The 27,407-nt window shown below is 35.1% G+C and overlaps 1 protein-coding gene across 2 annotated transcripts in view; it reads left to right on the top strand.

Annotated features, from left to right (window-relative positions):
• Positions 1–27,407, top strand: part of LOC149795258 (Fanconi anemia group I protein-like) — a 164,497-nt gene that overhangs the window by 26,854 nt on the left and 110,236 nt on the right. For both annotated transcript variants that reach the window (XR_016422292.1, XM_089964989.1), the window contains exons 8-14: positions 2,777–2,865; positions 10,728–10,860; positions 17,383–17,475; positions 22,564–22,700; positions 24,256–24,427; positions 25,679–25,766; positions 26,793–26,994. Coding sequence is in view for 1 of the 2 variants with exons in the window: in XM_089964989.1 (XP_089821115.1) it covers positions 2,777–2,865; positions 10,728–10,860; positions 17,383–17,475; positions 22,564–22,700; positions 24,256–24,427; positions 25,679–25,766; positions 26,793–26,994 (914 nt within the window). In the remaining variant the exon portion in view is untranslated. The remainder of the gene's footprint in view (positions 1–2,776; positions 2,866–10,727; positions 10,861–17,382; positions 17,476–22,563; positions 22,701–24,255; positions 24,428–25,678; positions 25,767–26,792; positions 26,995–27,407) is intronic.

Genomic DNA, 27,407 nt, shown 5'->3' with positions numbered 1-27,407 from the left:
TCAATAAAAATAAAGACCTTTTTGCAACACCACATAGTATTAATTAGCATTGACCTGCTACACAGTGTGTAGCCTAGAGTTTGCTGCTTATGGTCATAAAAAAATATTGAAATTAAATCTAGTACTGGAACAACTGTTTTCAGGAACAAAAAGGGTCACTAAGTGGACACACTGGCAAGCAGTTCAGTTTGGGAACAAAAATGGACACTAATAGGACACACTCAGGAAACAAAAATGGCCACTAAGTGGACACTTTGTGGCAAGAAGTTCAAATAAACAAGGACCATTTTGTTTCATGAAAACAGTCATTCCAATTTAATTTAAATTTTTAATTTCAATATTTTATTACAAAATTCACATAAAATATATTTCTTTTCAGAGTTTGTTACAGGATTGGAAATTAATTGGAATTTTGTATCTTGTTTGCTCTTACATCTGTAGTCTCCCAGTGTTGCAGCTAGTATTCTTTGGGCAAAGGACATTGTATCCCTTTGAGTCTCAATTTAGGGCACGCAATACAAATTTAAAAGGGACAACTGTTATGAGAGATCCTGAATTTCATAATAAAAAGTTCAAAATACAGATGTACATGTACTTTGTGTAGGAAACAGATCGTTGTTCATGTTACAGGTAAATCTATCTTTTTATCTCTTCTGTTATTGAAACAATTTTCAATTTTTCTCTGCTTTTCATAGCCTAAGAACAGGTGAGAGTTACCAAACACTTAAATCTGTCTTCTGATTATCTACTGCATTTCACTCTAATTGTGCCATTTTGTGTGTTTGATTTGGATTTTTAACATAGCTTTAACAACTTTTCAGTCATATCGATGTGATGTATGCAGTGTGACAGTTTATAGTGATGTCTAACACTGGGGCATCATGCCACAGACACGTAGCATGGTGCCCCACCCAGTCACATTATCCTGACACCAGGCCAATCAGTGCCAAGCGAGGCAGCTGTTAGTACCAATTTTGTAAGTCTTTGGTATGACTGTGCTGGGGATCGAACCCACGACGTCCCGCATCTGAGGTGGATGCTCAAACCACTAGGCCACCAGAGCGGTCTGCCATTTTGTGTGCTAAATTCACAAAATCTTGAACATTTATTGAGGTGTAGGATCAGAGTCATGAAAACTTGGACTTGAATTCACTGCCTCATTGCGGTGGTGGCATAGGGTAGCCACTTACCAGCATGCCTGTCGAACTTAAATGATGTTACCTTGAGTCATACCTGCATGAAATCAATAGGAAAATGATATAATTTCTGAGAAATTGTGAGTATTATGACTGATTATTTCTTTAATTCACTGCCAGACAAGACAAAACTGCAGCATTGGAATTGGACCTGGTACATTTGCATTGCTAATTACATGGCTACACAAATCTCAAAATCTCCATGTCCATGACCTTGAGAGGTTCAAGGTCACATGATATTGATAATAAACCCCTTTCCAGTGTTATTGTACAAAAATTCTAAAATATTAAATGAAAGTCACATACTCTTTGTAAAAGAAGAAAAGTACACATAATTCTTAACATTTCCAAGAACAGAAACCTGTCACTGTCTTCAGGGTCACGTGGTTTGATGTATCACATGACTACCGCATTGACATGTGCGTTCTGCTTGATGAATCTGTTTTTGTCAAGGATGCTCAAGTAACTCACAAGTATTCATGAATTGCATATATCCTTCTTTTAAGCTAGTATTCACTGACACACTATTTGTTTGCTTTTTGTTGCTATGCAGACAAATTTGATCATGCAAAATTTTGAGTATACCAGTTTTTATTAGTTTTCAACATCCCTCTTGGCAGTTATTACATTTGGAAACTGTATATGCATGCACTGATTATGATAATTCCTAAAAGGATTAACATCATAAATAGGCCACTCCTTTACCATTTATATCTATCCATGCTTATGTGAGCATTGACAAGCGACGTAGGACATGAAATTCAGTTGGTACAAGTTTCTCAATTTACATGTGTTTTCTAAATTGATCTACACCAAGGGGATTTTGAGATTTTGTTTCTTAGAACCATAATAGATGGAAAAGTGTGCCCAAGGGGCATACTGGGTCAGAGTTTGGGTGAACTCTAACAAAAAAGTCAGTGGGAAACCCGCAACCAGTTCTGTAAATACGAAATTGTTACTCTTGAGCTTAAATCTATTATGTATTTGTTGTATGTTTGCTCATTTGTAGGCATCAGATAATATGAAATTTTTAAAAAGCTAGAGAAAGTGTCTATGGTTTGTTACATTTTTTTTTGTCAGTGATGCTACCTTGCAACTAGTCGTTGAGGGTTTGTATAAATTTGGCTGTAAAGAAAGATTAATTGTGTGTAGGGATATGAGGGTGTGTGGTAACCTTGAAACTGGCTGGATATGAGAGATTGCTTTCAAAAGTGAAGGTGATGTAAACTTGAACTAAATTCAGTTTGTTGAATTGGCCTAAAGAGGTTTGCTATAAAGGTTAACCGTTGCTGAAGCTCTATCATAATACAATCAGAGAGCCAAAGTAACTCAGTTGGTAGAGCATTGGACTTGTAAACCAAGGGTTGTAGGTTTAATACCAGCCCAAGGTCGGTTGCCCTGGTGTATCCTGGGGAAAGGAAGTTATCTTCCATTTCTTCTGCATGGTATAGCCAATATTGTGTTAAAAGTGTTGTTAAAACCTACAGAAACAAACCAACATACTACAGTCAGCTTTCTTCCAATTCAGATTTTCTTTATTTACTTCCCAATGTCCTGCTGTTGATATATTCTATATGTAGGGACACAAGAGAAAAGTTCTGGAAGGAATCATCAGTCACTTTGTTGAGATGGATAAGACACATATACCAAGCCAACAACAAGAATGTAGGTAAGCTATAATTTGTTATTCATGTGTGTGTTTATAAGTGTGTGTGTGTATATGTCTGTATGTATGTGCATAAGTACATGTACCAGTCTTCCTACGTTAAGGGGAAATCAGGAGAAAAAATAGATTTGTTCTCAACCAGGAAAGGTCTTGATTTTGCAATAATTGATCAAAGTTATGGGCAACACCTGCAGCTGCTGCTGTGGAATAATATAATTGAGTCATACTTAAGCTGGTCAGGAGTTAAATTGATTGGGTTCTTACAGGAATTTTCAGAGGAGGTGGAAAACCTCAGTCAGTTGAGGTATTTTGCAGTATGAATGATATGAGTGCTTGCCTTAAACATTTTTGTGTAGTCAATCCAAGCAGTCAGACGATTGGATCGGTCAAGTAGACTGGTTATCCCATAGTCAGTTCCATAGTTGTATCTTTTCTTATGTTTAAGGTATTGAGCCCAGTCTTGTGTCATATTGTGCCAGCATGCCATCGATGAATGATATGTCATACATGTTCAAGACAAAAATAATAATGGTTATCTTCTTATGTTCTTCTTTTGATATGTAAAGTTAACAAAAGTGTATTGTCATAAATATGTCCTTATTATTAGTTCACTCTGGGAACACATTGTTAAACATTTATATCAGTAGTAATGTTTGTTATCACTGCTATTCCCAACTAAACTTTGCAGTGAAATTTACAATCAGACTTTACAATCATTGGATTTTCTGATATTTCGGTTGCTTGGATATTGGTGTTTTGACATTGGCACACATAGATATCTCAACAAACTTTTAAAACCAAAATGTAAAACAGACCTAGTTTTATGTCACTTGAGTTCTTGCATATTCCATCCATAATCAGTTAACATCTTTAATCCTGTCCAAATTACTTTTGACCATACACAGTAAAGAATCTAATCCATCTTGACAACTTTAAGCACTGAAGCAGAACATGCCTTGTGGAGAGATTCAAAGTAATGTTGTTGTTGTTATAGGGTTTAATGCCATTTTCCAGCACAAGATAGGCTATACATGGCGGCCAGTATTAATGGTGGAGGAAGAACCCTGGAAAAGCACAGAAAGAACCACCGACCCATGAGAAGCTACCGGCAAGCTTTCTCACATATCCACATTGGCTGAGCCCGAGACTCGAACCCACACAGACTGAGGTGAAATGACAGTGATCTGTGACGGAGAGCGCTTTAGACCACTCGGCCACATGGTGCCCCGATTCAAAGCAATGTTTATTATTTTATGCTGATTGGGCTGTCTAGTAACCCAACCATAATCAGTGAATGAATTTAATCCTTTCCAAATTACTTCTGCTCCCACTTAGTATAACCCACCCTGACAAACTTAAAGTAATGAAGCCATCCAACCATGCCAGCAGTAGCAGAGGGTAAAATTAGCAGCTTCATTGTCTTTACCTCATTCATCCCCGGCATTTACATATTGTAACTCAGGGATGGTCCTGGCTTTTAAAAAGTTGTCGCCAAAAAAATCACCAACCTCATTATTTTGTTGCCAATTTTTAAAAAATGTCACCAGAACAAGTAGTGAATATATTTCCAAGTCTATTAATGTAATAGGCAATGGAAATTGAAAAAGTTGGGATAGTTATTACTTTATTGACAACAAGCAATACAGCCATAATATTACAAAATAAATCATTACATGACTGTTTTGCACTACTTCCATGGTCTTTGCATCCCACATCACTGTTAGTGCATAGGTATGACTGTTGTCACCTGAAATTAATACATTATCAAATGTAAAATATCTACTTTCTTGACAGTTAGTCTCTCTCTCTCTCTCTTTTTTAAAAGAAACATCCGGTATTAAGCAAATCTATATTATGTATATTATTTTCCAAATAATAGTTTCGTAAGAAACTTTATTTAGATAATGACATTTTAATACTAAAACCCTATGTTCGTACTTTGCAACGTAAGATAAGTGACGTATAATGCGACCGTCGATTCCCTTCCTTAATTGTTAGCTTCACAGAGTCCATCTCCATCAACCAGGACTTAGAAATCATTTTTGCCACGCTTTACATGCTTTGCTTGTAGTGTTGTTGTTGTTCTTGTAGGGTTTAATGCCATTTTTCAGCACAAGATAGGCTATACATGGTGGCCAGTATTATTGGTGGAGGAAGAACCCAGGAAAACCCCAGAAAGAACCACCAACCCACGAGAAGCTACTGGCAAGCTTTCTCACATACCCACTTTGGCCAAATCCAAGACTTGAACCCACGCAGGCAGAGGTGAGATGGTAGTGATCTGTAGCGGTGAGCGCTTTAGGCCACTCGGCCACTCGGGGCCCCTGCTTGTAGTGAATTGCTTCCTAAATCCCAAGAATGATCACTGAATGCTTTAGATTTTTTTTCTCAACAAGCAAACTAGGATCGCCATTCCCACCAATGAAACTTACACAAGTCAACACCTGGCATTAATGTACCATATATATAAGCATCAATTACCATCATTAAACTAAAAGAAGCAATGAAAAAACATATCACAGAGCATATGTGCCTCCCACAAAAGAAACTAATTTGGACTAAATATGTTATTTAGTAAGCAGTGTTATATGCATATGTGAATTAACAATAAAGAAATAAGGTGGGATATAAAATGTGGGAAATAATTATCACATGTATGGTAGCTTGAGATCACCTTTGAACTATTGACATAAATTCACACAAATTTTAGGGATTGTTAGTTATAACAAAAAAGGGCATTGTTTATTTGTCAATCAGTTGCTAGTGCTTTCAGGCACTGTAGAACAGGCAGTTTCTTTGAATTATGTCGAAGAGGCTTGAGTCTAACTTTTAGCTATTGTGCAGTTTGGGCCAATTCATAGGGTATTGACTATTCTCATTCTTTACATGCTTGAAGACCTTGACACAAATGGGAAGGGTGGACAGTTTTAATTTTTTGGGTCAGGTTGTTTTTAACCCCTTTTCTGTCTCATATAATATGTATTTTCAAATTTGAGATAGTTGGCAACTGGGTTTGTAATACTTGCTAAGGGGCAACACAGATCATTTTTCCTTAGGATGTGTATGTTCAAAGTAGGGTTAAAAAATAGCATTTGTTTGTTTCTTAATTGCAGTTTGGTATGTACCAAGTAAAAAGAGAACTCACTTTCAGTTGTCTTTGTATTGGGAGTTGCCCATCTCTGTCCATACCAGCTATAAAATTAAACTTGTCCCATAACAAGAACAGAAATATTTTTGTCCTATAGACACACACACACACACACACATCTGCAAGTAGTATTTGGTAAAACCATCTTACATGATGTTCTCTTTCTCTTCTCTTTCTTAAGTATGATTAAATTAATAAAATATAAATTAAATTCTTTAAGTCTCAAATGAAATCATAATTAGTTTTAATTCTTACATTAGAATGATATTTTGTGTGACCCCTGCATAATAGGCTTGATGTGCTCTCTGCTTGTTGTACTAGATAACAAAAGAGACAGGAATTGCAATGCATCAGTGTTAGACTAATGAATGGAAGAATGTAGGATCAGAAGTTACAGCTGGATCAGACCAGGTTGACAGCTATTATATGTCTTCAGCAGCGCACTTTAGTTCCATTGCCTCAGCACAAAGTAACCTTCATAAATTATATTGCTGTACTTTAAAACAAAAACAAAATTAATTATCTAGTGTCCCCCTCCACCTCCCACCATTTGTTCATTAGTTGACATTGAAAATATATTTTTATGAATCTACCGGTAAATCTGGAGTCCTGAACCTAATGAACACTATTGGAGGATCCTCTATTCATTGTATTTTATGCAGTATTTTTAATTGAAACAAATTACAGTTCAGGAATGATGGCATGGGATTTCCATTATTACAATAGCTTTAAGCTATTCCATTCTTTTTTTGACAAATATCAGTGTGCCCCCCCCCCTCCACTGTGGTGCATATGGTGAATTAGTTTTATCTTTTGTTGATTTCCAGATATGGAGGTTTTTGTTATTATCTGGTTTTAAGCCCATTGAAGATGTCACGAACCATGGATTATCTGTTGCCCATCATCTGTCTGGTAGCTCCAGTTTGTTATTGCTACTGCTCCAATTTTGAGGATTGCCATGAAGCTTTACACACAAATTTATCCCAGCATCTAGTTCATCCTAAATGAAAAAGGTGCTGCTCAGTCCCCGAAAATCTTATTGTTACTCCACCCTCCCATGAAAAGTCTTATCAATGTTGGTGTTTCACCAGAATTGTTTTGATGTCAAGTTGGCACTAACTGAAAATGGCATCAGTTTGACATTCAGTTTAGCCACCATTGTAGCTATCTTGTTATCACTAATCCTGAATAGGAAATCATATTGAGCTTTTCACAAGAAGACTTCATATGTTAACAAGTTGATCCAAAATAATTAAAAAAATGGTTTTGCTTGGACATTCAATATGGCTGCCATTGTGATCACATTTTAAATCTTTTATTACTATTCCTCACTGGATGGGCATATCAGCACATGGTTTCCACTAAGAGTTCTCATGATGTTTAGTTGGTTCTAATTGAAAACGGTAACTATTTGATGTTCAATATGGCCACCACAGCAGCAGTGTTGAAAATATTGTCATCACTACTCTTCATGAATGGAAGTTGTATCGACATGGTTTTTTTCTTCAGAAAACTTCTTATGACTACCACTGCAGCCACCTTGAAAATCTTGTATTGCAACTCAATCTGAATGACAGTCATATCAACATTGTTCTATTGGTAAAAGACTCATTATAATTTATAGTTGATCCTATATGAAAGTGGTTATTGTTGTTATAGGCCTAGTTGTCATCATCAATGTTGTTGTTGTAGGGTTTAACGCCATTTTTCAGCACAAGATAGGCTATACACGGTGGCCACCAACCCACAAGAAGCTACTGGCAGGCTTTCTCGCATACCAACATGAGTGCTTTAGACCACTCAGCCACTCAGGGCCCCTGTCATCATCAATAATGTTATGGTCATGTGTTAAAGTTTTTGAAAGTCATTTATCTTAAGCCCAAGTGGCTGTATTAACTGAAACTGGTACAATGCCTGTCTTGAGTGACTTCTGCTATCAGTGACCACCTCTCATTTGTGATTACAGTCATAATACATAGATTGATTGTATTATTTAAATGCAGTGATGTGAGCAGCCACCTGCATAATACAACCAGCATCCGTGAAAGTTTGGCATTTTGACACTGCTATGAACAACGTTGCAAAAACAGATATAAACAAAACTGACATTGTTTTAATTCTTTGTAAACGGCAGATTGTTTGCACTGCCAGAATGACTGTATTTCAAATACAAGTAGTACTGACTTTTATTTAATCATTTGTAACCACAACCATTTAAAATGTAAAGGCTGTGGCTGGCTACTGATTTCCTAAATTTTACTGGTCATGCGGGCAATGTCACGTGTTATAGACTGTAAACCAGACTAAAGCACATGTCACTAACTGCTGTTGTTATTCCCAAGTCATGTAAATACTCCTTGAAATTAACTTCTTTGTTCAAAGAAAATATTATTGGGCAATTACAGTCACAACAAAGGTTTGTATTCTTTTGTTAAAACTTGCACAGTGACGATGTCATAATGAGAGATCTCATTACAGAAGTCTTCATTGTAGTGATCAAGAACATCATTTATCTTTAGAGTTGATCCATAACTCCATGGGTGAATGAAATCTTTGTTTTTGGTAATTAGTAACAGTAAGTTATATTCGTTTCTGGATTTTATTGTCATTGTTAAATGGTTTTGTTGTTTGTTGCTTGATTTTTTGATGTTACGGTGATTACAACACACCAAGCTGTCATCTGTTCACCTTAGTGGCAAAAGCTAGTTACACCCTTTGTTTATATTGTTAATCCATGTGTCATTGGTGAATTAAACCTTTGGCTGTTGTCTCTAAATTAATTTCTTCTATTTCAATATTTGTTAATTATGGCTTTTTATTTCATTCATCAGTGTGTATGTATGGATGTGTGAGTGTGTGTTTATGGATAGATAGATAGATATATAGATAGATGATGATGATAGATAGATAGATAGAACTGCTACAGCTGTTTTTGTAATTTATCATTGATAAAAGTAATTCCTCAATAATGATTGAGCATCCAGTGAAAAAAAGAAAACTTCTAATACTGGAGGGTAGAATGAATGTAAAAGAAAGAAGTGAAGTTAACTTATAGACAGGATACATATATATCACCTTGGTTAATTTTGCCATTCATATGCTAATACATGTACATGTGATCTTCAAAAAGAAATGTGAATGTTTTAGGATAGATTTATATCCATATTGCTATATAACATTTTTTCAGATGAATGTATGCAATATGTTAACAAGGACAATGACTAAAGAATATCTTGACAGTGATTTTTCCTTCTTAAACATTGTTGAATTTCGACCCTTGGAACTGGTCCTTTGCACAAACTTGTTAAAAGAGAGCAGCTGTCTCTAGCAACTGATTTTATTGTCAAAACATTTGGTCTCAAGACAGCTATTACATTGTAAGTCCACTATGACACAATGGTTAGGGTGTCGTCATGCCATGTACCAAAAGCTGATGTTGTAGGGTTTAATGCAATTTTTCAGCACAAGATAGGCTATACAATAACAGTCCGTGCAAAACTGTGTGCTTCATTGGCACAGATACCATCTTAAATTAGTGAATATTGAACGAGAAATATACTTGTAGTGACAAGATAAGAGATTACTTGTATACTATTTTACATTATTCAGAGAACCATGCATTGGTACATATATATTCATATCTAATGTATAGCATGAATGGTGACCTTATGAACACCATGTACTCACCAAATGATCTCATTGCATGTGGGAGAGTGAATCTATAATAATTCCATTGAAAATATGCATGCAAAAGTATACTATTAATTTTGTCACAGATTATGTATAGCAGACTTGCGCAAGAAAAGATGAAGCACATTTATGGTTCAGTATGGATGCACGTGTACATCCCAAGATCAATAAACGTTATCTGTATAAATTTCATACTCATTGCTAGAATTTCTCTGCTGCAGATCAGAATATTTTATTGCTTTTTCAAAATCTTAATAAGATTAACACTTAAAAGCTGACATTTTTCAAAATAAACTACGATCAAAGTACAGTGAGTGACTACTGGTACATTTGAAATGAAATTGAAAAAAGAAATGTTTGACAACTTTATTTATATAAAGAAAGATGCAATCTTAAGTTTCTTATTTTCTTAAAGAATACAGCTCATCTTGGCACAAACTTAAAAGAAATTGGTGAAATTATTGTAAATTTTTGGATCCATGATCATGTTATATTCAGATTCATACATGATCTCTTCCTCAAAATGACTTTGAACTTTTTACACATTATTTTTTGTACTAGCAAACAAAGAATAATTTTGTGTACAAAAAATATATATGTGACATGTTGGGAGCCATGTCACAGTCGTGTTGTATCTGAATTCTTGCTATATAGCAGGGTTTCACTGTACTTTTATCATATTCCTAGACCTTCTACACTGATATGCCAGGATTCCAGGACTGGCATTCTCTAAACTTGTTGAGCCTGATACTCAAGTTCAAGGCCACATCCAAGAAATTGACAGTCTGTAATTTTAATTAGAATAAAACTAGGATCACAGAACTTTAAAATTTCTTTTGCCATATGTTTCTTCCAAATTTCAGTGATGTAGATATGCCTTAAGTATCATATCTGTTTTTAGGGCTTGTAAATAGTGTTTTGCTCAATAGAATTTGGAAATCTGGGCCTGATGCCTTGTCTGCATCATCACTATGCCATTTACACACAAGACACTGCATCCTGCTAAATGTTTGTTGTTTATTTACAGTGAGGACCTATTAGATGATGAAGAGAGCCATGTGGAGACTTTACGTCATACAGAGGGAACAGTTATTCTCCATATCAGTTTTGCTGTTAAGCAAGATCAAGAGCTTGGCAAGGAATTCGTCAAAATTCTAAAGGTCTCATTTCCTTAACATTTATACACCTTTTTATTGTTGAACTTGCATTTAGCAGGTGTCATGACATGCATATCTTTTAGCAGATGTCATGACATGCATATCATTTAGCAGATGTCAGGACATGCATATCACTTAGCAGATGTCGGGACATGCATATCATTTAGCAGATGTCAGGACATGCATATCATTTGGCAGATGTCAGGACATGCATATCATTTAGCAGATGTCATGACATGCATATCATTTAGCAGATGTCATGACATGCATATCATTTAGCAGATGTCAGGACATGCATATCATTTAGCAGATGTCAGGACATGCATATCATTTAGCAGATGTCAGGACATGCATATCATTTAGCAGATGTCATGACATGCATATCATTTAGCAGATGTCAGGACATGCATATCATTTAGCAGATGTCAGGACATGCATATCATTTAGCAGATGTCAGGACATGCATATCATTTAGCAGATGTCAGGACATGCATATCATTTAGCAGATGTCAGCAGATGTCATGACATGCATATCGTTTAGCAGATGTCAGGACATGCATATCATTTTTGCTGGTAGCAGTAACATCCACATTAAGATACCTTTTGTGTTAAAGTTCTCAATTCCACCATTCTATATCACAGGCATTTGGATCACTACAGGTGTTTCTGACTTAACTTTAAATCTCAGCCTGTCAGATGATTGAAAAAATTGTGTTAAGTGTTTAAATTAAATCATTCTTATTGTCAATAATTTTCAGTTGAGGTAAGTAGCGACTACTTTTGTGCCATTGGCGGACCTAAATGTTTTTGCAAGACATTGCTTATAGCAAAATTAGAGGCAACACAAACTGAATTCAAAATCTGGCATGTTCAAGATGGTAACTTCTTATTCAAAGCAGATTTTAGCCCATCAACGCTATAAGCAATATCCTGTGAAAATGATCTAGCACACCAAACATACCGAAGCAGTAGCTATTTATCTGAGGTGATTTTCTTGTTGTAGCAGTTTTGATTTATATTTGATTTATATTAGACCAATAGCAGTGATTGGCTGTCACACAAGGCCGCTATCAAGAAGTCAGAAGCACTCTGCATGCTTATGGCATAGGTTGGTGAAACTGCTTTTGTGCTGATAAATTTGCAAGTCATAAACAGTGTTCTTACTTTGCAGCATGGGTTACAGGTCAGATATAAAATGGGGTTACTTAACAGCATCGGTTACAGGTCAGATATAAAATGGGATTACTTAACAGCATGGGTTACAGGTCAGATATAAAATGGGATTACTTAACAGCATGGACTACAGGTCAGATATAAAATGGGGTTACTTAACGGCATGGGTTACAGGTCAGATATAAAAATGGGGCTACTTAACAGCATGGGTTACAGGTCAGATATAAAATGGGGTTACTTAACAGCATGGGTTACAGGTCAGATATAAAATGGGGTTACTTAACAGCATGGGTTACAGGTCAGATATAAAATGGGGTTACTTAACAGCATGGGTTACAGGTCAGATATAAAATGGGGTTACTTAACGGCATTTGTTACAGGTCAGATATAAAATGGGGTTACTTAACAGCATGGGTTACAGGTCAGATATAAAAATGGGTCTACTTAACAGCATGGGTTACAGGTCATATAAAAATGGGTCTGCTTAACAGCATGGACTACAGGTCACATATAAAATGGGATTACTTAACAGCATGGGTTACAGGTCAGATATAAAATGGGGTTACTTAACAGCATGGGTTACAGGTCAGATATAAAATGGGGTTACTTAACAGCATGGGTTACAGGTCAGATATAAAATGGGGTTACTTGATGGCATGGGTTACAGGTCAGATATAAAATGGGGTTACTTAACAGCATGGGTTACAGGTCAGATATAAAATGGGGTTACTTAACGGCATGGGTTACAGGTCAGATATAAAATTGGATTACTTAACAGCATGGGTTACAAGTCAGATATAAAATGGGGTTACTTAACAGCGTAGGTTACAGGTTAGATATAAAATGGGGTTACTTAACAGCATGGGTTACAGGTCAGATATAAAATGGGGCTACTTAACAGCATGGGTTACAGGTCAGATATAAAATGGGGTTACTTAACAGCATGGGTTACAAGTCAGATATAAAATGGGGTTACTTAACAACATGGGTTACAGGTCAGATATAAAATGGGGTTACTTAATTGCATGGACTACAGGTCAGATATAAAATGGGGTTACTTAATGGCATGGGTTACAGGTCAGATATAAAATGGGGTTACTTAACAGCATGGGTTACAGGTCAGATATAAAATGGGATTACTTAACAGCATGGGTTACAAGTAATAAATAAATCAGTTGCTTCACAGTATGTGTTACAAGTCATAAACAGTAGGGTCTCTTCATAGCATGGGTTACAAAAGTAATGTCCAATAGAGTTGCTTCGCAGCATTAGTTAGAAGCCGGTATCTTTCAGAGAGTGGGTTTTGAGTTGTAAAAAGTGGGTTACTCATACCTGGTGTAATTATTATGTTTTTTTCAGCTAATTACATCTTGTGCTTGTCTTTATATGAATTACACTTTTATGGTACATGAAAAAGAAAATAAAAATTGAGTAATAAAAGGTTGCTTGTAATTTTTAGCACCTCTTTAATTTCCACACATCTTATAAATTTGAGGCTGTTCCATAAAAAGAAGACTGCTTCATAAGAATAGCATATGAGATCAAAATCTAGACTAATTACTGCAAGTGATTACACACACACACACACACACACACATATATATGTGGTAGTAATCCACATTGATTTGGCTCATTGTGATATTAACTTTAACCAGGTTAATAGCAAAACTAAATGTACTTTTTTCATACAATTTATTCGAATTATGGCATGTGTACATTACCCTTTTTATGCTCAGATTTATGCTAATGCCAATGTTGGCATTGGCAGCTAGGATTTGCTTGACAGAATGGGTTCCAAGTCATAAACAGGGGAGTTACTTTGCAACATGTTATCCAAGTCATAAGCAGTGGAGTTACTTTGCAACATATTATACAAGTCATAAACAGTGGAGTTACTTTGCAACATGTTATACAAGTCATAAACAGTAGGTTTACAGCATAGCTTACAGATCATAAACTGGAGTTACTTCAACATGGCTCACAAGTCATAAACTGGAGTTACTTTGCAACATGGCTTACAAGTCAAACTGATTTTATTTTTCAACAAGGATTACAAGTCATAAACAGTGGGTTTACTTTACAGCATGGGTTACAAGTCATAAACAGTGGGTTTACTTTACAGCATGGGTTACAAGTCATAAACAGTGGGTTGACTTTACAGCATGGGTTACAAGTCATAAACAGTGGGGTTACTTTACAGCATAGGTTACAAGTTATAAACAGTGGGTTGACTTTACAGCATGGGTTACAAGTCATAAACAGTGGGTTGACTTTACAGCATGGGTTACAAGTCATAAACAGTGGGTTGACTTACAGCATGGGTTACAAGTCATAAACAGTGGGTTGACTTTACAACATGGGTTACAAGTCATAAACAGTGGGTTGACTTTACAGCATGGGTTACAAGTCATAAACAGTGGGTTGACTTTACAGCATGGGTTACAAGTCATAAACAGTGGGTTGACTTTACAGCTTGGGTTACAAGTCATAAACAGGGGAATTACTTCTCAGCATGTGTTGCAAACAGTATAACCTCTTTGTTCAGTGTGATATCAGAAATGGAAATAATGTTTTTGTTACTGTCTGTCCAACCATATATCTAAACATTCATATATCCTCTCATCAGAAGCAAGTTGTTAACAAAATTGTACAAAAACAACTCATCACTTTCAAATGAGAATTACTTTGAATACTTGTAAGGATATGTCATTGAACCCATTAGATTTTCAGGTCATTAACCTTTTTTATCTTTAAATTAAAAATGTGTACACTTTATTAACAAAAAATTATGCTTGCACAATTAGACAAAAACCACTTTAGTTCGACAAATAAAATATTTGTATATGCAAATGACCTGATAAGATCATCATGCCATAAATGCAAATTTTGAATTTTTTTTACTCATTTTAATCCCAAAGTACAGTTAAGTAAAGTGAAATTTGATATGCATGTTTATACTCGTATGTACATGAACTGATTAAATTTATAAGACATTGTAGCAGTTTGTTCATACTTATTTTACTCTGTTTTCCTTTTAGGGCATTATTTTGGGCACAGGCTTTGTTATCAAAGTGGTACAAAAATATTACGGGTGAAAAATAATTGTTCGGTATAGTTTGATCTTTATGTAGATGACTTGGTTAGATTTCAGCAGTATTTCAAATTTTGTTTACACATTAGTTGAGTTTATATTATGAGAAGTGAGACATACAAGCATGAGAATGATAAGGGAATTCCTCAGTTTCAGGAATTTTTCTCCAAACAATGATTGAAAACAGTTCCCAGTGGTCCAGCATTATCAGGGGATTCATTGTTCAGTGGAACTTTGAAATTTGTCATTCTCATTCTTGGATATGTCAGCCATATTTTAAGCAGTGATAGCTTTGTCATTGTCATCAATAGTTTGTCACTTTAACACATTAACCCCTGGAGATTTGTGTCATTTTCGCCTGAAATTCGAGTAGGAAACACATTTTGAAAGCTATTTCCTAATACATCCTAATACATCAACTTGCATGTGATTTTTCAATAACCTAATGCGTAGTTGTGGTAAAAACATTGTTTTTCATGGCTATTTGGCTCGCACATGAGCAGAAAGTTAAAAGTTGGAGGTTTTTTTCTTTTTTTTTTTTTGCCTAACAGACCCATTATTTTCGTATCAAGATTATTCTTTATTCCAGATGTCCGTCTTATCCTACTTTTTGCAAAGGATCATCTGTCTGTTTGCAGTTCATACTGGTCTGCCTTAGATCTGAGACCAAAAAGTCTAAAATCTGGACACAAAATCGAATTCCAACCATGCGTGAATTTTGGGTGGAAAAAAATCGGGTCCAAAAAATGAGGTTTTCCCTCTGTATTTTATAGTGCAACTAGAACTTCCAGATTATTTGATATCATTGTAGAGCTACATCTGTCTACCTTTCTATAATACCACCCACTTTAGTGTATCCTACATGACCTTGACGCTACAGAGCTTGGCATTAGGCTACTACCTCCTGCCACGTAAACTCGTCGCCAGGAGTTAATGTGTTAACTTTGGGATCAAGGCATAGTTATAGAAAATTTGTGTCATTGTTTAGGTTAAATTTTCTCCATTTGCTGATATTTCCTAGACCACATTATAGCTTCTTATCATACTTAGCATTAATCATTATTAAGTTAAGATGATTCATTTTAAGACCTTGTTTACACTTATGACCTTGTAGTGAAGGTGACAGTAATCAAACATTTCTGTTTTTTCATTTGTTTATATTTTCAAAACCCCTTCATGTATTTTCTTCATACACGGAATGAATCATTACAAATCTATGACAATTGATTGTGAGATGCCCACTTGCCCTTTAACTTTGTGGTTAAGGTCTCAGTCATAGAAAATTTGCATTATGGTTTGCATTGGTTTTTTTAATTTGCTTTTATTTCCTATAAACTCTTTAAAAACCTTGTCTTTAAACTTTTGATGAATCATTATTAAGCTAAGACAATTCATTCTATCATGTTTACCAACCATTTGTTTTAGTGGTTGAGGTCACAGTTTAATAACAATGCTTTAAATGTGGGCTCAACATGCAGACACCAACCTCCTGTAATTTTTGGGACATATTTTGCTATAAAAAAAAAATGTGCACAGTGAAACTAAAACTACTGCAGGTAGACAAATGAAATTTGGTATGCATGATTGTAAACATACATAGATGACCTGGTTAGATTTTCATGCAATTATAGCAATAGCTTTACATTTTTTTTAAATTGTGCATAGTTTGGGCTTTGATAATTTGGTCTATATCTTTGCTCTGGGGGATTTTTGTGTATTACAAACTAATTAAAACCTTTCTGGTACAATTAGGCAAAAACCACTTGAGGATGACGTGAACTTTTAAAGGCATGTTTCTATGCATATTTGATTTTTGGGACATTACAGTACTCTTTCATATTTTCAAAACTCATTTATGAACTCTTTGATCTTGTTTGTCAAAATGCTTGTTAGAATGATTGCACAGAAATAATGAGGTATTATCAGTTTTGTTTTCTTGTTGTCCTCAATGTTATTTATAACATGTGCCAATTATCCATATATCACAAACAAGAATATTTCTATCACTAAGTCCTGTACTTGAAATTTTCAGCTAGTAGACCAGCAAGACAAATAATTTGTGGTACATTCAGTAACTTCAAAATCTTCTTGTGTAATTCTAATGAATGCATGTCTCTATCTCTCTCTCTCTCTCTCTCTCTCTCTCTCTCTATATATATATATATATATATATATATATATATATATATATATATATATATATATATATATATATATATATATATATACATACATATTATTTTATATTTTTTTATTTTCAGGGTAATCAACAAAATAGTGCTGGCAAGATCATGGCTCCTTTTAACTTTGCACTAGCTCTTTCTTTGTCACGTATCCACAGATTTGAGGATCAGGTAAATTCATCTATAAGTAATTTCCATTTCATGTAGTGCTGCTTACAAAATGTCATATTCATTGCAGCACTCACACATACCCCAGAAAGCACAAATGCCTCTTTGTGGTAAACTTTTTTACAAAATAGACAGGTATGTCCTGAGCTTAGTATACCTTGGGGTAGGGAAGTGACTGTTAATATCCATCTTCATCACAATCATTTCCTAACCACAATGCCTGGTGTATTACTCTACCTTACTTGGTGGATCAAATTAGTCTAAAAAGAACAGATGCTACACTTGTCCTGTTGGGGGTATGGACATAAAACACAATTAATTTTACTATATGTTCTCTACATTTGTTTCTCAATACTGACCTTTCCACTGTGTGACAATCAATACAAATCATATGTAAATCTAAAATACCTTCAAAGATGACTTCACGGTAAAGTTCTTGTCAAAGGTTGACGTGCATTTGTTTGAGAGGCTGGACTGTCAACAGAGCAGTATGTAAAGAGAACACAGATTTCACTTCTGGATCATCACCAAGGCCTTAATACTCACTATGTACTGTTGCTGAAATACACATGGAAAATGACACCCTGAGCTCATATTCTCAAGAATAAACAATTTCCTTTAAGTCCCTACCAAAAATGCATAACTATAACTCTTCTGTCACCACCAAAGTGAGAGAGGAAAAAATGTTCTAAAAATAGACTAGAACTACATTCATGGGAACTGAACTGAAAGTACTAATTGTGATCTGATTCCATAAGGCTATGATGTGAGATGGAATGAACCTCCAAAGTGGAGATATCCCATTGACAAAGGGAACTAACTCTTATAGTATGTACATGCACATAATAATGTCTCGCTGTATATGACATTGATATGTGCTATTGTGATGAGCTTGTGCGTAAAATTTACACAATTTGTACAATACGCATACTAAATATGATATACATTCAAATGGTTACATTTTAAGCTGATTTCAACTACAGCTCAATTTGTTGCTACTTTAAATTCAGTTTGTAAGATTTTAGTTTGTTTTTACATTCTTAGTAAAAGAAATATATATGCTTCAAGTTCCTTAATAACAACCAAGTTGTTAATATCCAGTCATAGACATCACCAAGGGTAGTATATATACCCATCCATTTCAAATCTACTTTGGTTGAATAAAGTAATGGAAGAATGTTTCATATTTTATTTAGTCTCACATATTGATTTAGTATTTACATATAACTATTTGTATATGAGCCTTATGGTATCTATTTGCAATTTCTTTTTGACACAGTTATTCCACTGGTCTGCTATGTACAGGTACTAAACTTTGTGAATGACTTCCACTTGGAGTGAGAAAGAACCCACAGGAGGGGGAGATCAAGGTCACTGTGACTGATAGAAGAAAACTGATTTATGCAGAATAATTCCAGTTCTCAATCATCCACTTTCTAGATTTTGTGGATGACTTGCACCCTTTTTGATTTCAAGATCAAAAGGTCAAAATTATGAAGAAAAGAAAAAAATGGTTTCTGCACAGCGATTCAAGTTCTCCACCATCTATTGTTATCCAGATGTGGATGATTTGCAGTTGAAGTAGGTCAGGGTCACTGTAACTGAAATAAATAAAATGGCTTATGTACACATTTGTTCTATATCACATATCACAGACTTGGACCAAACTTTGTGGATGGCTTAAACTTGTGGTAGGAAGGAAGCCTATTGGGTTGGGGTTCCGAAGATCAGGTTCACTGTGACTGAAAGAAAACAAATAATTTTTTGCTGAAAAATGTTCAGTTTCTCTTCAGCAGAGTTTGTGGATGATGTAAACACTGGGTAATAGTTTTGGAGTCATGGGTTGAGGTCTTTGACTGAAAAAACAAAGATGTTTTTTGCATAAGGTGTAGAAGGCTTGGACTTAAGTTAGGGAATTGTCCTAATAATTTGTAGGTTTAAAGGTCAGAGGTCAGGGATATTTTGGCTTGAAGTAAACTTGGCTTTGCTTTGTTCCTAATTAAACTGACTAGCTCGCACTTAGGATAAACAAGAAACCAATAGGTTCTGGGATATAAAGATCAGCAGTCACAGTCAGGGTATGTCTGATAAGAAAATTATGGTTTGTGCACATTTAAGTTTAATTCAAGAGCATGCGACCACCAGAGTGAGCCAAGCATTTAAAGTGTTGAGTTCCATTGGGTTTAGAATGCAGCTTGTGAAACTACTACAGACAGCTAAGTTCAGAGTGTACTTCAGAGAATTGATAGTTGAACATGATGTTTACTATTGCTACATCAGTCTCCAGTCACGCATCTGACCTTTTAGATGCATATATTCCAATATAGGAGTACTTGGTTTTTGTGACACCCCAATGAAAACTGATCTAACTTATGGAGAGAAAAATGACTGCCTAACCGAGAAGGACTTGTTGTGGTTGGCAGGTCTGTAGCAATAATGACCTTGTACAGGTCATATTAAAAAGCAGGGGTTGAAAAATGTATAAAAATCCACATACCCATTCTGGCAGATTCTAAAATTGTTACTCATTCAGAATAAGTGCTTACTCAACCAGACATTATGGAATGTACAGAGTTCACACGGTACCTTGAAAAGTACTTGAATTTCGATTCATCCTTGAGAAACCTTGGAAAGTACTTGAAAATAAGCCTCAGTCCTTGAAAAAATGTAAAATTAATCAACAAAAGAATGTAAGAAAGTTTCTTTTCATACCATTACATCATGTAAATTGAAATAAAACTGTTATTGGGTGGTTTATAACGTGTGACCAATCAGATATTTATAATTGCACACTGACCTGATTATAGAGAGCATTAAAAAGTGTGTGAATCATTTCCAATGATCATTTTTATTTGTTGATTTATTTTCTGCAGCAGCGGTACATATTTATACTTTAAATCATGGTGAATCAGCTGTTCAAATTCTCAAAACAAAAGATAATGAAAAACATACACAAAAATGGTCACAATTTGTTCTTATTGTTCGTCCAAGTTTCTGATTTTCATCGTACAATATAAAATTTGGAAGTCTATTATTGACTTTTTCGGTGTTGCTACCAACATTTGAGCATAAATTACAGCCATATGCCTGTTAACAAAAAGGCTGCTTTCTACACAGTGTACTTACTATGTGCAAATGTACCTGTAATGTTTTTATAAGTGATCACATGACAACAGATATAAAAAATTATATGTGGTGACACGTGGCATACTTTTGCAGCTGACGATTTTAAGATGCCATGTGAATGCATCATATCATGCCTCAAAGTTATTCCAGAAATCGATTTTGCCCACTGTGGACAACTTCAGATACATATAAATTATGCAATGCGCTGTTTATGAGGTCAACCAATGTGTTTTCATGAAGTGTCGGAGAGAGAACATTGGCTTCAGCATTCTCCGTAAACTCCGATCGCTACTGAATTTTCAGGAGGCTACATTCACACCTTCTAAAGGATAAACACATGTACTTGGCATTGAGAATGTGGAAGATTTATCTGGGTATTTTTCTGTGAGAGCTTATCCATTTCACTTGGATCAAAATGTCTGAGAAGTGTGTTGAACCCCAATTTGTGTCAAAAACAAGAATAAAAGACCTGGTAATTAATTTCCCAAATACTTAAAAATGAAATAATGGTGGATTATACCTCCATAGTGAAACATTTTACAAGGGAACTTCTGATGTCTTGCAAGTTGACTAGGCAAAGATACATACAGAACTTTGAGAATGCCATTTGAAGGACAAATCAGCTACACAGACAGCTAAAAGAAAACAGACCCTTGAAGCTCTGGAGGTGTTGAAGAAACAGAAGCAAAGGATTGAGGACAACATCCAGCATCTCAAGAAAACATCAGACAAATTATATGAAAAGGCAGAAGCTTCCAGAAAAATCTCCTTTGTTGCACAAGCCAATGCATTGAAGAAAGAGAAACTGCACAAGTAGTCAGAAATGGAAACTATCAAAAAGGAAATTGCAGACCATGTTAAACAACTTAGTACTTGTCACTGGTTGTAGTGTGGTCATGTGTAAATTATATATGTGAGTATAGAATTTAAAGAAAAGATTGTGACTATTCTTCTTTGTCTGTTTTTTATCCTTTCATTGTATTTTGTTCTTCATATGGTGATTTGTGACTGTCATACAAGCAGACTCTGATCTCCAGGAGTTGTACTTGTTGTGTAGTTGTAGTTCAGAATTGTTGAACCTAGTGTACCTTATTTGCTATGTAATCTGTAGGGTTTTTTTTTTTTGTTCTTCATATAAAAATCTGAATTCATTTGTTTTTCTAAGAAATAAAGTGTAGTTTTTCTCCTAAGATTAGTTTTTTTTTTAAATTCTCTGTTATAAAGTACCAAGCCTATTGCACAAATATTAGGAAGCCCCTTGTCAGGAAATTACCTCATTCTCACTTATCCTTTAAATGGCCATTGATAAATATACCTAAAGTGCACTGGGCATCAGGGTCCGTGAACAAATTGAATAAAGTCATTGAAATTTGTCACACCAAAGTTTTAGTGTATGAACCCTGATGTAAATGTTTGGAGATGTTAATGATATAAATTTGATCATGTGAAAAATTGTTTTCTGGAACTTATTTTGTGACTGTTGTAATACCAGTTGTAAGTACTTACAAATTGTGATCTGTCTGCTTTACCTTGTTGACCATTAATTGTATTTAAGAGTGCTTGTATGAGTCTGATGAAAACAAATGGAAAACAGTCTTTAAGCTATGATGTTTAATGAACATTGTAAGCAATATTCTGAAAAGAAAATCCTTTTTATTAAAGATAAACACTGGGCAGTCATAAATTTGCACTTCTCTGAACAGGTGAATGGTTAAAAAATTCACCTGACTGCCAGAACATTTTTATTTGCCATTTCAAGTTGGGTGAGTAATGATTTCAAACCCATGAAATGGTTATTGTAAATAGAAAAGGAAAATTTTCAAGTGATGAGATTTTCCAAATGATTGATTTAATATTTTTAACAAATATTGTGTGCACTTGGCAGCTAGATAAGCACAAAAAATTCACTTATTTTACAAAAATAATAAAAAAGTAAACATGAAATATTTCTTTAATAAAATTTAGATATTTGACATACTGAAGTCAACTATCCTGAGAAGTTTGAAGGATACAGCAAGACAGGGTCAGTCCTTCTGGGTGAGAGAGCTTGTGCCAGAAAGCTGTGATATTAGAAGTTGTGTACTGGAAACAGTTCAAAACAGGTATGATATAACTTTTGCTGTGTTTAAACACAAAGTGTACGAAGTCATATGATCAAACCTGTGAGTTCATTTCTACTAAGCATAAACTTGTTATAGAAAGGCACATTCTTAAGGGCACTGCAATCAAATGCAAGACATTATGAACATGTATTAAGCAATTAAACAGCTGCATGTGTAGCTCTTTCAAGACTAGATTTTTGCTTTTTCTTTTATGGCTGTTTAACACAGATTTTGCTGCATTTGTGCCTTCACTTTATGTACTTGACCTCAAGAGTTCTTCGCCATAGTGTCATACACAGAGGGCTGATAGTGTTGTGATAAGCTTTCTGGTAAAATAATTTAAGGTTTTTCTTGACTGCTTTACTTGCAGAGATGTTGACTCCGAGCAGTTGATGGTTTGATTCCTAAAGTATATCACTAATTCTGACAAGGCAAAGTCATCCAATAAGATCACTGGATATGGTTGTGTATGTGCAGTTTTTTAGTTGCCATATGCTCAGCAGTGCAAGACAAGTGTTGCTGTGAGTAGACAAACCTGTTGTTGTCTGTCCCAGTCAGGTGCACATACCACTAGAACAAAAGGTCAAGACCATCCAGGCTGGTTTGTAAGTGACATGCAGTTTGTTAGGAGTAATCTGTAGAATAAAGAACTTCAATTCTGATAGGATTTTGCCTTATGTGATGGCAGATCAGGGTCTGTGTTGTTTGCAGTTGGATTTTACTTGTATGCAGCTTTATACGATACCATTTCTGCACTGGGAATTATATGTACAATTGCTATATTTCCCAGTTATGTTAGGTTAACAGGCAGTTTGTGGTTAAAAAAAGTTAGCTTTTTGGTTATGCACATTGGTCATTGTCGACAATCATGCTTCAAGAATGTGTATTGTATCATTGGTCTTGTTTGTTTATTTAGGCAGATCATCCATCTATCCCTTAAAATTGTCATGGAACTTAGTTTAATTTTGATCTACCTTTATGTATGCTATCATTTTTTCAGAGTTATGCCATCTTGGGACAAAAAGATGCCATAGGTAGGGGCATCATTATTTTATACACAAATTAATTTGGGATGGAGGGAGCAAAGCAAAATGAATCAGATATTTCCTATTGGCTAAGTATACATGTTCTTCCATGAAATAGATATTCAAGAAAGATTTTTGTGCTGTTAATGACCAATTGGCTGTATCTATACATAATTCATTAGCAGGGAATCATACCTAATTGCTCTTTTTTTATGACAATTTTGAAACACTTCAATCAGTTTCTTTGTGATTTTGATGCACATGGTTCAACATGTCACATAAGCTATGTATGGAACAAGTGCAGCTGCATTATTCTATTCATTACGCATGCTCACATTTTCTTTCTAAAAATAAGAAGAGTTCAATCTTCAGGCCTGAATTTTATTTTAGATTTTTTGAACATTTATTTTTTTGTGTTTTATGTGAGATCATGGCATTTTGCATGAAATTCTAAATTATACTATTGGCTTTTGAAATCCTATAGTGTATCATTGTGAATTCATTTAAAATTTGGTTTCTTTTTCTTATAGTAAATATGGCTGGGATCATGTAGTCCAGGGTCTGGTACAGTTGGGGTTTCTACTAATGGACACGTTTGGACCCAAAGGGGCCTTTGGTAAGGTAGATGTGACCATGCCACAAGGGGGTCCTAACCATGAGTCTTGCAAACTTGGTGAAGAGATACTCCTCAATACTTTCAAGGTACATAAATGTGTGTAGCACCTTTTTTATCTCCATATATGCACTTTGATGTATATTATACAACTGGATTAAGTTATAGAGCATTTGGATTCCATCCTTTTTAATGACCGTGAGCATTCCATATGTTTGGTTTTTTATTCACAAGTTGTGGGATCATCAGTCTTCTGCTATTTCATGATTCCCACCTGATATACCACTAAATCAGGCTGCTCCCTTGAAAGGAATGAAGGGGCAATACACATGGGCAAGAATATATGTGGTAGCCCAGAGACGATCCTTTTTTCTGGAATCTTCTGGTTTGTCCTAATGGGAGGACAAATTTTTGTCATATGATCAGAGTACTCTTCTCCTGAATAAGCACTAGCAATAGAATAGCATCAGGTAGGTATTACCTAATTAAAATTAATTCGCCCATCTACACTCTACAGTGGTGATTTCTTTTTCTGTTTATAAAGTGGAATTCCTCTTTTCTCTTGACTTTTATCTGATTTTCCTCAATATGGTCTCCTTTTTTTCTATGACCACCGGCCATTTTCACAATTTGACCGTAAAAAATGACAGATCTTGTAATAGTATTCTAATTGGTTGAAAGTTTCTACTCCTCTATTGAATCGGGTAACTGATGGAAATAAGCATCCTTGCCAAACATGGCAGATTGAATTATTGACAGAGACAGAGACAAAAACAATTTGAATAAAGGTTTGATAAATGTGTGGAAATGGGAATGGCTTGAATGCAAAGTTGATGGAATATAGTTGGTCAATTTGTAAGAAAACTGAACTCCAGGGCACTAGCACTGAAGTCCTATTGTCAACTGTACAGTAGCATCTAAGGTGTTAAGTGAGATGTTGTTGGACCAGTATCATATATAAGTAAGAAGATCCCAATCTGATTCCCTTCCAGAATCTGAAGAAGATCAAAGTATAGATCACTTTTGGTGAAGTGATGATATTGTTGCCAGATACTATTGTTTATCCAGGATGGTCATGACATTACCGAGTTGTTTTCATGACCCATAAATATAATTATCCATCAGTGTTATTAGGGATATTATTGATTCTAAATCTCGGAGAATAAACATAGAAACCTAATACTCTACAGAACATCAAATATGGTCTGAAGGCATCAGGAAAAAGTGCAGTACACTATTTTAAGGTAGACTGCTTGCACAAGAGGGCAGATGCAGCCTTGTATTTTAATATGCAAACTGCGAGTGAAAATCTTCTATAATCCCTTCTTCACATGTTTCAGGCACATGAAATGGTTCGATCTGAAATCCTAGAGCAGATTTTCAACAGAGTCGTAACCAAAGCTACTTCACCTGTGTCTCATTTCTTAAGTAAGTTCATGATATGTTGATATTATGTATGAGACTTAAGTAGGAGTAAATATTGAGTTTTTGAAAGTCAGATGACATCTATTTCAGTTGCTGTATTCGACTCAAACTTTGGAAAAATATTAATTTATGGCTGCAGTTTGTACACAGGTCTTGGAGAGGTCCTTTCTTACCAGCATAAGCTACTTCATAATAATTCATTTCACTTATGAGATTTTGTCTTCCACAGAGCTTGTGAATAATTAGATGACATGGCTGCTTAATTTCTATAGAATATTGTCAGAAGTAGTTCACGAGACCTGAAAGGGATAATAAACATATAATCTTACATGTTCAGTCTGGCATATTTTTTAGATTAACAGACTTTAGTTTTGTATTGCAGACCTAGACTGGAGCCATTGAGCATTTCCACTTAATTACACATGAATAATCTTTTATGCTCAATCTTGACTTTGTTTGGGCATAAAGTATTACCACTGATTATCCATCCACTACACTTTGGTTAAGTTTTGCAGTTAGGTCAGCTTTCAGGCACTCTTATGTAGAAATAATATTCCATAAAAACATTTATAGTTTTTGTGTCCCCCAGTTATACTATATGGGTGGATATAGCTATTGCTATATCTGTCTAGTTTGTAAACAGTTTCATTTATAAAGCATAGCTAACAAACCAATGAAGGCATTTCAACCAAACTTGACTTGTAAAGAAAATTATATGTATGTACCTTTTCGTACTTAGAATTTTCCAATATCATTATTTTGGTGGAGGTGGGAGTGTACTAGGAAAGCAGTGTTTAGTATTACTACATACATTTACAGTGCTAGTCTATATAGTATTAACGTAAGTAGCAAGGAGTCTTGACAGAGGTAGAGAAACAGGGAGGTACATCGTCTCTAGATAATTCTTTTTACTGTATTGCAGTGAGGTTTGTATTGCAATGAGGTTTGGATTTCCCATTCTTTGTTCTGTCCTGTACTTTTCTGAGAGTAAGAAAAGCTAAAAAGAAAATTCCATGTCCATTTTTTCAGGACTTCTTGGGGACACTGTGTATGCTGCTCCCCAGCTAATATTGGAATCTACACCCAAGGTGCGCGAGATGTTTGACTACCTGTCATATCTGTCTCCCATGTCAGCTGAAGGTCTCCTTATAGCAATACAGCCGTTACTTAAACTGAGTGTTTCTCTTAGAGACTCCCTTATATTGGTGCTTCGCAAATCCATGTTTTCAAGGTAAAGAACTCACAATCGTAATGTACAGTCAACCCTGCTTGAAAGTTTACCTTGGTTAATGAGTTATATGTCTTTAAGTAACACTAATGATAAAAATTAAACATTATAAGGGAAAAGTGGATATCTTAAAATAATTAACTGTGAAAAGTTTTTAAATATCGAGTTGTTTTGAAGCTATGGACATAATAAGATTTTTCATGGGATACCATTTTCCTGATTTTGTTGCTGTCACTGATGAGAAATGCTAATAATTGTATTATTGCAATAAAAGTTTTATCTTGTGTTTAAAACTTCGACCTCTTTGAATATCTGGTTAACCTGAAATGAGTTGCAGCATGGAATTTTCCATTCCTGAACTTGCGCTTATTTAGTCTGTTTGTCATGTGTCTGTCCATTAGCACAAGTTTGTTATT

Source organism: Sinohyriopsis cumingii, chromosome 7, assembly GCF_028554795.1.
Source record: "Sinohyriopsis cumingii isolate HCF-2022 chromosome 7, ASM2855479v2, whole genome shotgun sequence".
In the NCBI taxonomy this organism is placed as follows: domain Eukaryota; kingdom Metazoa; phylum Mollusca; class Bivalvia; order Unionida; family Unionidae; genus Sinohyriopsis; species Sinohyriopsis cumingii.
The sequence above is the reverse complement of the archived record's forward strand: the minus strand, read 5'-3'. Positions and strand labels throughout refer to the sequence as shown.